We start from the raw sequence: 12,135 nt of genomic DNA on the forward strand, positions 1-12,135 counted from the left end.
AGTATATGAGATTAGCCGCAGCTTGCGCCAAAACATCGGCAACTTTGAAAGTACTATTTAAGTCGCTCACGCCTACTAGTCGACCAAACCAGTTGATGACGACGCAAGGCTTGCAAACTTTGGATCATCAGTCGATTTGAGGGGACAACCCCTTGCAGTTCCCTTGCCGTTGCGCTAAGACGAAAGCAGGGGGGAACCCCGGCGCAAGGAACCAACGGAGGAGTGAAGCAATGACTGCCGGCGGCATACAGTGCGCCATAACGTCCCACACCCACTTCTGGGCACCCCCCACATTTGGGCACCCCATTTACACCAAAAACGCCGTTTTTCGAAATTCTATATTAAACTAACTACTATACTTACTAAGAAAAGAAAATATATATAAACTATGTTAAGTATAATTATAGCCATCTAATTTTTTATAAAGGTTTAAATATAATAATAGTTATAATATAGAAGTTTAAAACTAAAAGCTTTAAAATGTTAGTAGATACTAGTAACTTACTAGTATTCCTTAACATTAGAAAAATATTTTTTCGCTTATATATACTTATTTAAAAAATCTAGGAAATTAATATTTATACTTATTAAAAGTATATAATTATATCTAAAAGAGATTTAAAAGTATTACTTTAGTAAATATAGTATAATTAAGGGTTAAAATTCTATAATAGAAACTTTTCTTAAGGGAAATTTTAAAATATTATTCTAAGCTTAAAGAATTTTTTACTAAGTATAAGAATATATAAATCTACTATATCTTACTTAAAAATTCTAATCATATTAGTTAAATATCTCTACCTATTTTATATATTAAGATATAGGCTAGGTAAATTAGTATTATAAATGTTAAACCTTGAATTTATAATACTTATTATCAATAATACTAGTATATAGCTACTTAAGTATTATAATTAAGTCTTAATCTATTTAATATATATTTATTCTCTTTAATAAGTAAAGTATTTAGTTTAATATAGAATTTCGAAAAACGGCGTTTTTGGTGTAAATGGGGTGCCCAAATGTGGGGGGTGCCCAGAAGTGGGTGTGGGACGTTAGTGAAGAAACCCTCGATACTGGGTGATTGCTTTATAACTCGCCTTTGCTTGTGTTCTGTTAACGAAAACATCACTAACATGAAAGTCGTACCTTCTATCGTACCTCATCACACAAGATTGATTTTACTGTCACAGTATCAGTGCAAATGAGACACTTGAACTTATGAATCTCGGTGATAGTGAGTAGTCGCTTATTTTGGTCTGCATATTGCAAGTTAACACCAGCACTTTCAAATATTCCAGTAAGACCATATCAGAAATTCTGTTTCAAGCAATCTCAACAATGGAACCCTTTCACGTCAGATAGTTTTTCGTCGTAATTGTCATGGCTCAATTATTACTTACACTTCCAAGTTAAACAGAGACCTGCCTTTCATTAATCCTCTAAAAAAACGGGAAAGTCTTCAGGAATATTTGTCGGTATCATATTACGGCGTTTCAATCACTGATGTTTGAGCCTAGTAATTGAGATATTAGACCAAGATGCGTAAGTTGTGTTTGCGACGGATATGTCTCTAAACACATGTAATACCATGTGCACTCGACAAATGGCTAACGCCCCTCAGGTCTCAACCAAGAGTCAAGCTTAGGTACAAGCATATTTTCAAGCAGCACCGCTCGTGTCTGACATTCGCGATCCCCATACTTTAGAATAGATATAGCCAACTCAAGAACCGCAGTGCTCATCTCTTTCTCACTTGTTGACTTTGAAGTTACATACAGAAGCTTCACGCCTAGAGCATATCCTTGAACGACAAGACACCATTTGGGCCGATGCCATGTAGACAACACCTGCTGCGCGCGATTAACTAGCTCTGATGCGAGCTCACGTGTCAATGAGTGATCGCCAGCGTTGTACTAAGCCGCGTACGTGTACCCGTGTAGAATCTCGATTGTCCTCATTCTCAAGGGAGTAAAGGCCTTCTCGGCCTCCTCGAAAACACGTTTATAATCTTAGAGAAGTTTATCCGCGGGTATAGCGTGACGACTGCATGACTTTGCGTAATTAGACCATGTCGATGGCACAACGGCATTGTGAGGGCCCAGACGGTCTTGAAGGCAATTGATGGTTCGCAGATAACCAGATTCCAAAACATCCCGCAATTCGTGAGCTGGGGTGTGACACAGACTTTTCAATAGGTTCGGGATTGGATGGTTTGTCGGGAAGCGTATGGCCGACATATGCCAGATGTATCGCATAAAAGAATGCAGTATGGTAAAATCTTCCAGTTGTGTTGCCAAAAGAAAGAGCCGGCGAAGTATTCTCCAAAGCTTGATGGCCATTGAATAGTCGTTTTTGCCAATGACGCGCCCCAGTCTTTGACACATTATATTGTAAGTTCGAAAGCCTTCCTCAATATCTCCCTTCAGTATGAGAACTGAAGCACCAAAACCTTCATCCGCTATTTGCTGCCAGACTGGAGTGTTGTCAGGTAGCCCATGAGGCACAATAATGTCGAACATGTTTGAAGAGAGATTGCAAGAATCGAAAAGCCCGTAAACGTATGTGTCTATGTATTGTAAGACGGAACGGTATTTATCGTATCCATCTGATAACTGACGATCAAAAGAAGTATTGGGGTAGATCAAACAGGTGGCCTGATGCTTCAAAGACGCTTTGGATATACCATGTAACCTCCGAGGTCGGGATCTGGGCATTCTGGCAATGTGTTCGGCTGTTGGCCTTCCCTGCTTCGTCCTGTTCTTGCTAAAGGCTGGCCGTCGCTTTTTAAAAAATACATTATACATCTTTCTTCTTCGAGGAATTAGTCTCTTGATGTGAAATAGGTAAAGGGAGGGGTGATTCACGTTGCTTTGAACCCATGTTCAATCTCCATCCGCTGAATCAGTGTCTTCAAATTGTGCCCCTCAGAGATGTAGATGCGGTGGATATGAGTCTCCATCTCCTGCCATGTGGCAGATTCAGGCCCTTCCACAACACTTTTGCAAACTAGATTCTTACTCGCGTTTGTTAGCGGCATTTGCGGAGTTGTCATCTTCCGATAAATTGACAACTTGTAAGTAGTCTTAGGCTTTCGTGATTGCCACTATATTGCAAGCTCTCTCCAGAGAATTTCGAAGAGTGGTTTAAACTGAACAAGTGGTAGTACTAAGTTTGACAAAAGTATATCACAGAGACAGGATTTAAGTCGTCCAGGATTATCTCTAAAATGCCCTGCAGTCTGCCGGGTCTTGAAGCCCGCCTCACCGCTGAACCAAATCCCAATGGAATGATGCCAGATACTCGGGCTTTCCTATTATTGGATGAATTAAAGTTCCTAGCATGATCGGAATGTAATATTCGGAAAGGATCAGCTCTCGTGCAGGTTTGTGTTACCTTGTCCTTACTTGGCACTGAGGCTAGCCTTTCCTGCCAAGAACTCTCCTTTCGGGATAACAAACTGATCTCGATCTGGATATGAGTCCGAACTCACTTATAAGGTGTTCATAAAACCTCCGAAAAACTACAATAATTTGACACTGGTACTTTCTGCTTCATCGCAGGGCTAGATGAAAAATGGCAGATCGACAGATTCAGCAACCCCACCGGGACACAATATGCACATTGGACACTCCATCGTGGGATTATCAGATTCTAGGAGCGTTGAAAAGTGTCATAATAATGTCACAGTGCAAGCTACTAGCTTCCAAGCCTTCAGCAATGACGCTCGAACTAGCCGACAATAATCTTCCGTATGTCTTCGAGTCAGTTTTCATTTTACCTTGCACAACAGACTTGTGATTTCAAGCTTTGGTTATATACGATCTGAATAGCTAACATTTCTGAAGGCGCAGGACATTATACGGGAACATTGGCCATTGTACTACTATTGGAGAGAACACTCTTCGATCAACAGCGGTAAAAATGGCTCGTGTGGGCAATTTGACTTATGAGATGTCAAGACCGGACGGAATCGTGAATGAACCTCCCTTTATCCGTGCCATTCAGAGACTGATGAAGAAACCTCCAGATCGATTCAATACTAGAATACGCTGAACCAGACCAATCGCCCCTGCGAGACGAGCAACTTCATCATTATCTAAAGATGGGAACGGAAGTTGTTGACCAATCCCTGAAAATCCTCGCGGAGGTCCGACAAGACTTTGAGGGTTGGAAGCAGGTTACAGAGGCTTTGCTTGATGCCCTCCGAGATAAAGCATGTAAGCAACAATTTCCGGACGGGGAGATATTATATCGATTGACACACGCCAGCAATCAACAAGATGCAACAGACACAGACAAAGTCTGACATTGAACATACGGAAACCGAGAAGAAAGGCTTGGAAGATGAGATTGAGAAGACCAAGAAAGACTTGGATGATCTCAAAAGTCGCTTTAATCGAGCGTTCTTCGTTTATGAGAGCCTTGTGAACGAATTCCCCAGTAAGCAAGCAAACGATTCGCCCCTTGGCAGGTGGCCTACTTACCAAGAAATCGAGCAGATTCCATTTTAGGCGTCAATGCCAGGATTGTAGCAGCTGCAACTGCAGCAGGCCTTAGTCCGGAGTTGATGGTGTTGGTAATGTCGTTTGGGCTGACCAATCTGGTTTTTCTTTACGGTAATCGATGGAGTAAAACATCCCACATTCGAGATTTGGAACGGAAGACAACTTCTCTGAATGAAACACTCGAACAGCTTTCTGGACAGGCGAAATCTATTGTGAGTCTAGTCGCTCCGGCTTTAACAGTTGATGGTGCTGACTTGAAGGGAATCGTCTGCAGGACGAAATCGCTACGATAATGGAAATGGCCCTAAAAGATCTCAATTGCCTCCAGACAGAGGTCCTTAATTTCATGGAATACTTGGCGAATATACAGCTGTTCATGGAGGATGTCAACTTCGGCAAGGACAACGTGGTGTTGGGCCACTTGTCACCTGAAAATCGACGAAAGCTCCTGCGCGACAAAAGGCTGAAAGACGTACGAATGCCAACCTCTGGTATTAGTCATTTGCCAGCTGACATCACTTACAGAAACTTATAAGGAATGCCCTCTTGATGAAGAACAGATTCGTCTTTGCGCACAAGGCCACCTCTCTCTACAATGAGGTCTCTGATCTTTTCATCATGCCGAGTGTGCGATGGGCCACAAAATTCCAGATGATCGATGCGGCAGATGACGTGCTGAAAAAAAGAGTCGAAGAGATCGAGGACTGGGACGGGAGGATTTGCGGCGAGGCAGCTGCCTTGATCAAAAAGGTGAGTTAGCCTGACTACTCCCTAATTAATCTTTGGCCATCTTTGGCTAAAATCAAGGAAGAGGGCCGAGGAGCTTAACAAAGGATTGGAGGCCATGAACCGTGAGTTGCTTGAGACCCTCAAGGAACACGCACCAAGCCAAACCTTGAGGTCGATGGGCGAGGCCACTAAAGTCTGAATCAACATGGACTCAGAGGTATTCAAGATGTCAGGTAAGTGTTGAGAAGCAGCTTTGCATTAGTCAAGTTTAAGCAATCTTTCAAGACCGGTGAAGCATTGCGATCATACAGGCTTGCAAAGGATGAACTTTGATAAAATTGCAGCCATCAAGTAGTCGTAGCTTTTTGAAATTGCACACAGTTTCAGCCCCATTTCGATACACCTGTCTTCCGACCAGAGATCCGCCCCAGTGCGAGCTTCTCATCCGTTATGAGCCCTGGTCTTCAGCTTGAATGATCCGAAATTACATTAGTAGGCAGTTCTTACAATTGTGGTCATGTTTGAAAGCGTCTCCTTTTGAATTAGGTGAAGCCCGCTGCTTTGGTCGACCAGTCGGAGACGCTGAATCCCGTTGAGAAAAAAACCATCCGAGAGACTTCGTTCGTGATAGGATCAGAGCCAAACAAATATCTTGCTATGCTTTTTTATGCATCTTCAGCCGGTGCTCACGATCCAGAGGCATCGTCACTTATTCTTTAGCTGGTGCTGACGTGGACGCCAAGTTTGAACCATCAAGAAAGATGAACGTTATTTTCCGTGCTGCAATGAGGAAGACCCCTTCATGCTGTGGGCAAAGCAAAGATTCTTAACTGAAAATGATTGGAGCAGATCAAGGCTCAATGTGGGTTTCTTTGTTTGAGGGCTTGAAAGGCACCACCTTTCCTTACGGCCAAGAGTTCTGCCCCTGGCATGCCACACAGATCAATCATGGCCGCGATGATTGGAACTAGACTGGTTAAAGGACTAGGATAAAAGTCATAGTCTGTCAACATGAACGGGAGCCGAATAAAGTGATGACAGGTCTCGTGGATTTGTTGGAAGTGAAGTATTCATGATTAGATCTAGAATGGTATAATCCGCGAGGCCGGAATTATGAGAGGTTTCACTTTTTGTACCTACTTATATGGCATGAGTACGGTTACCTTGTGCCCGTGTTCAAGGTCATGTATGAAAGCTGTCTGGAGACTTTATACAGTTGGCATACTATAAGCACATTTTGATTTGATTCTGTTAATGGTATCCGTATTAAAATACAAATTGACGCCACGGTGCTGTTGAATAAGAGTAGGTGCCATTGCGACATTGGCTTCTGTGCAATACTCACATCAGCATGAGTCAAAAAGTGATGTTAGACCTGTAGGTAATCCTCACATTACAGAGTTCGATAAAAAACGGCCGTTAATAATCACCGCACTTGGCAAGCAGTGCCCTGTAATACTGCAGGGTAAAGTAACGTCAATTTAGGGCCATGGCTGTTTTCTTCGTTATGTGCGGGTGTGACCTTCACCTGCGTTATTGTTCACCATGAATGTAAGACTTGCATCATCGGCCCCATCCGCTTGCTTCCGAGTACCGCGGAACTGGAAATTCGCTGGGTCGCTTTGGCCACTGTCTCCACCCAAAGAAGCAAGGGCTGGGGAGGGCTGATGAGGGAGCCGACTGTGTTGTCGATAATTCCCCCATTTTTATGCTATGCTAGGCTAAGCAATTACTGGTTTGTCATCAGCTATATGAGTGACGATACAGGTTATTTCCCCCCTTGGTTTTCACTGCTCCGTCAGAGGACTTCGATCCGCAAGCCCCGGGCTGGACGGCGCAGGGCAAGTTGTGTGTATGCTTAACTCAGCACACAAAGATATCATCTAATGTCTGTATCAATCACTTTGTACGATTACTAGACAGATGATCTGACATGCCAAGAGCCGTTGAGGCGACTTCTGGAAATCAAACTGTCAGGAGTTCCGCTGTCGGAACTTTTGAGCCAGCTTTTGGCGGTGTCCACTAGAAAGGCAAAGCTGCTGTTAGGCGTCAATTCTGTTGACAAGCTCGCGGTCCGTTCACGAAATGACCAGGGGCCGTTGCCACTGATCGCCGTCAAAGGGGAAGGAAAAATCATGTGTACTACGCGACCTGACAGGCTTTCCGTAAGGTAAGCAAGCCCCTTTGTTATTGGGCTGAAATGCTCGGCCGAAAGTGTCGATACCAGGATATGAACGCCGATGATAGGGGTTATTGGTTCAAGATAAGGAGGAAATACGGAGTGGTAACTCCAACCCGCCAATTCTTCTGGCGACTTCAATATTTTCCCCTCCCCCTGGAGGTGAGCAAGGCGTCCAATGACGGAGAAGGCGATGAAGAGCCCACTGCGAGAAAGCCCACCGAAGCATGGGCGGGGAATTTTTACAACCCGCGTGAAGGCTTCGGCGGCCTGTATCCCAGCCAAAAGTCTGGAGAGCCTGGCGAGGCGACCCCGTTGCTATTACCACACTAGATCTCCTGGAGTGGAAATCAGCGCCGAGCGGAGACGGCTCGTCATGTAAGGTACCACTGCAACCACATCCGTACTAGGTAGTTGCTTATTTTAGCCTGTCAATAACTGTTCAACAATGGTGACCCTTGAGTGCTCCATGTCGTCGTATGTTGGTGAATGGGATGATAGCAATGGCGCGTTTGTGATTGGTGACTCAAGCTCACGCGTGGAGGAAACCCGGCCCTCTTTGATACTGAAGGATTGACGAAGCTTCGTATGTGGGCAAAGTTTCCCCAACCAAATCCCGTTTTTATTTTCATTCAACACCGAACCTTATTGGTAGCACTGGGAGTGGCCGCTTCGGGAACACCGGTGGGCACATCCGTGGTTACGAGGTTTTGGTGGAGGTTAGAGGTGCTCCTTCGCGCGCCCTGTAACAGGGAACGACAGACGTCACTGGTAACCAAAGAAAACGACGGGCTGGCGGTGCATGCTTAACAGTAATCTAAAATTTCTGAAGTTCGGTTTTCCATACGAGATGGGGCGGTGGGGGTCGCTAGGGGGGGTGCGGACAACAGGCCTGACTCGTAAAGGAATCGACCGGGGTCAACCAGCGGGTGGCCAGTTTATAAAGCTTGATGGGTAATGCTCAATCTTGGATGATGGTCCTGTTCGTTCAATCAACTCTTTACCGATTCACCAAATTTGAACCGTTCGTTCTAGTCACTCGCTCAAGACTCAATACTTATTCTAATACCAAAAAACGCCACAAAACTCCAAAAAAATTTACCCTTTTTCTAACTTAATTTTCCAACAACCCACCGACAAAATGTTCTCCAAGACCGCCATCGCCATCACCGCTCTCCTCGCCGCCGCCGAGGCTATCAAGGTTACCCAGCCTGCCAAGGGTGACGAGTGGGACGTCTCCGAGACCAACACCATCACTTGGGACTCCGTCAACACTGACCCCTCTTCCTTCGAGATCGTCATCGTCAAGCAGTCTGGAGGCAGCGAGACCACCGAGAAGGTCGCCAAGGTCAACACCTCCGATGGCAAGTACGAGCTGAAGGGCATCAAGGCCACCGCTGGCTCTGGCTACCGCATCAACTTCCTCTCCACCGACCCCCAGAACACTGGTATCCTGGCCCAGTCTGAGCAGTTCTCCCTGACTGCTGATGGTAAGTGATTTGTCTTGAAAGCCGGAAAGCAATATCATGTTCTAACGAGTTATCTCTAGACTCCGATGACAAGTCCACCTCTGCCTCTGCCTCTGCCAGCGCCACTGCTTCTGCCACTGGTGCGTCTACCTCCGGCACTGCCACCGGTGCCTCTGCCACCGCCTCTGTCACCAAGACTGCCTCTGGCCTGACCACCGTGACCACTGGCACCGCCACTGCCTCTGCCTCCGGAACTGCTGCCTCTAACGCCTCGGCTTCAGGATCCGCCTCCGGTTCCGCCTCCGGCACTGCTACTGGCGCCGCCGCCTCTGGCACCTCTACCACCACCCCCAGCAGCGCTTCTGCCATCAAGTCCACCTTCGCCATCTTCGGCTCCGTTGCCGTTGCCGCCTACATGCTCTTCTAAGCGGATTGCCTCGCCTCCCTTACTACGGCAATCTTGTTTCTTTTAAGAGTGATTTCTGACCGATATGATACCAACACCGCACTGCTACGAACGAGAAAAAGTACCATGTAGCGATCACCGGCGATGCGCATTGGGATGGGATATAGAGGGTTATACCATATAAAAAAAATGGATGGGATGTCTGGCGTCGCTCCGGCATGAGCATGATAAAGATTAAAGGTTTATAGACTATAACTAATGTTGAAGTGTTGCTACTGGACTCCCTCCATCTACTTCGCGCCTCGAACAATGTCTGGAGTTCATGTTTGTGAAGGTGCGCGCTCTGCTTCGCACCCGTGGCTTTGGTGGCCGACTTCCGCAACGGCCAGAGCAGAGAGAGACAGAGATACTCAATGCAACATGGCAATGTGACTAACCCAAAGTTATTTTTTCCTGTTGGACGGATCCTGGCCGCGGAGCTGCGCGCGGAGATGAGCAGATGCATGCCGCTTGACCCGATTATCCAAAAAGTGTGGAAAATTTCACTAGCCGAAGTTGGCTCGTAATTATGGATACCCAACAAAGGCACTTAATTCGGGGCTGCTATGCGGCACAACCCTGTCGTTCCCCTGAATAATCGCCTTAACGTGTTGTCATGGCGTTCTTTGTCAATCCCAATCAGGATGAAGGACCGGGGTTCTCTCCTGGGATCATGCCAATTATTCGTGGCACCCCCAACGACGAATTGAAGAAAATCGCGTCAATTCACCTGGGGAAGGAGGAAATGCAGATCACGATCAATACGAGAACCAGATAGAAGCTCGTCATTTCGCGCCCGACATACTACAGCTGATCGACAGAGGGAAAAAAAGGTGTTGCCATCACGGCTGGGCCCTAATCGAAGTATTGATATTGAGATTTGATGAGTGAGCGCCTTACCTTGTCTGTGGGTCTTTGCAATAGCCTTTTCGCATCTTTTCGCATCTTTCCGCTTACATAATGTCTACAAGGCATGGGTCCTTGGATCATTTATCCGTTAATGTACTTGTGATGGTGATAAGCCGGCTAAAGACGACTGGGCAGCTTTCAGTGGTGTCGTGGCAGGATCTTAAAGAGCATTGGCTCAGTCAGTGAGATTGCCAAAATTGAAAAGTTGACAGGAGAGATTGACAGGTAAAGTTGACGGCTAAACAGCACGGATGATTCTGTCTGTGCATTGGTTGATTCTCTCTTTGGCATCTCACTGATGCTAGCATTGGACACTGGGCTAAGCAAAGCGATACTCGCATTCATTGATGACGATTGAACTACGGTCAAGCGTGGATATGCTACCGGCTCGAATGAACGGGAAATATTTTGAGGGTGAGATTATAGCAAGCTTTTAACTCTCGTTCTCCCTGCCGCTTGTTTCGACCTGTATGCGACACTACACAAGTTTCCACTGGCTGCAGATCGGCTTGGCCATGAAATGCCGTATGACAAAATCGACCAACGTGGACAGCGGCTCATTCTTTTAGTCAAAGTGATCCACAGGCTCTTTTCAAGATGCAGCATCCCGGCGAATATTCGATCAATACACCAATTATCGTTGGTGAAAGCATTTACATTGGCCGACACTTGTCGAAGGTAAGCCGTAGATGTTAGCGAAAACGGGTCGAAAAGAAGCGTCAAGTCATCGCTCGAATTCGTAATAATAACAAGATCCTGTGTACTAATGCAAGCTTAATTCTGTCCACAGTATCTTCTGTGTTGTTTTCCTTTCCTGAGAAGGGGGGCCAAACCAGCCTCGTGGTCGACTGCCAAGGCAACGTCATGCGACCCAAGTAAACGCTAGTTTTAGATGGCAGATTTAGAAGTGAATCGTTCCACAGCTTACGCTGGATGACGCGAATGGAATAGGCATCAATGTGCAGAAATAAAAGGCCGTTGATAAGCATATGCGGAACTTTTAACGTAATGATCTTGACCTCCAAAACGTTCGCAGTATAGCGTTGCCACAAAGAATTTTCACCAGAATTCCATGCGCACTGATACCTGCCGACTTCTTCAATTGCGTAGCTCAGACAATAAGTACGTGACTATTGACTAAGAAGACACCGTTGACGCCGCTACGCCTCTTTTGTAGAAACACTCTGGGCCAAATTTTTACTTCCTTCGCATTTCTGAGATAAAAAAGATTTCCAGTTGCCTAGATATATACTCTGGCTTCAATCTGATTCGTCTATAACTTGAGGCTTCCAGTAACAACAAATATGGCCTTCTGTTGGCACCTTGTGCATTGACAAGCTCGGATCATTTGATTTTTCATTTCCGTTATTATTTCCCCCCCAGTATGTCACTAATCAAGACGAATGCCTAGAAGGAGAGCAGCTGACTATGGATTTCGATGCGGCCTCTGTGGTTGGCCTACACTTTGCGTCGGAGCTAAGAATGTCTCAGCCCAATCGTTAAGCATGCCATGTGCCCTATGACTTATCGTGCTTTAGTTGAACTGGCGGCTCCAAAGCCCATACACTGTCCAACTGCTTGGTGCTTTTCTCGTCAAACTAATAATCTAGTTACCAACATGGCTGTCTTGCAGCACGATGATGGTGTGGTGTGCTGTGCATTTCCGTGGGTGTCTGGCCTCAACCTTCCACCCGTCTCATGTTCCACATCAGCTCGTTTTCTAAAGCCAAAAATATGCGTCTAAATGTGGTTTTTGCGGTTTCGCATCACTCTGCTGGTGCACGAGTAGGACTAGCCTGAAGCTCCAGAAACGCCTTTTGGCGGCTTATAATCACGTTTGACCCCTCGCTGTTTCCAAACAAGAAATGCCTCTTTGGATTCTCATGTCTTCGAACT

At 45.8% G+C, this 12,135-nt stretch overlaps 2 protein-coding genes across 2 annotated transcripts; both read left to right on the top strand.

Annotated features, from left to right (window-relative positions):
* Nucleotides 1-4,105: 4,105 nt before the first annotated feature.
* Nucleotides 4,106-5,436, top strand: CTRU02_206907 (uncharacterized protein; the record flags this gene model as incomplete). The annotated part of the gene is made up of 6 exons (XM_036733634.2): nucleotides 4,106-4,220; nucleotides 4,273-4,443; nucleotides 4,709-4,720; nucleotides 4,769-4,980; nucleotides 5,034-5,258; nucleotides 5,320-5,436. 6 exons carry the CDS (start codon nucleotides 4,106-4,108, stop codon nucleotides 5,434-5,436), a joined length of 852 nt encoding a protein of 283 aa, XP_036574665.2.
* Nucleotides 5,437-8,557: 3,121 nt separating this feature from the next.
* Nucleotides 8,558-9,312, top strand: CTRU02_206908 (extracellular conserved serine-rich protein; the record flags this gene model as incomplete). The annotated part of the gene is made up of 2 exons (XM_036733635.1): nucleotides 8,558-8,906; nucleotides 8,966-9,312. The coding sequence occupies 2 exons, from the start codon at nucleotides 8,558-8,560 to the stop codon at nucleotides 9,310-9,312; spliced, it is 696 nt and encodes a 231-aa protein (XP_036574666.1).
* Nucleotides 9,313-12,135: the final 2,823 nt, after the last annotated feature.

This window comes from Colletotrichum truncatum (genome assembly GCF_014235925.2).
Source record: "Colletotrichum truncatum strain CMES1059 chromosome Unknown Contig_0004, whole genome shotgun sequence".
NCBI lineage: Eukaryota > Fungi > Ascomycota > Sordariomycetes > Glomerellales > Glomerellaceae > Colletotrichum > Colletotrichum truncatum.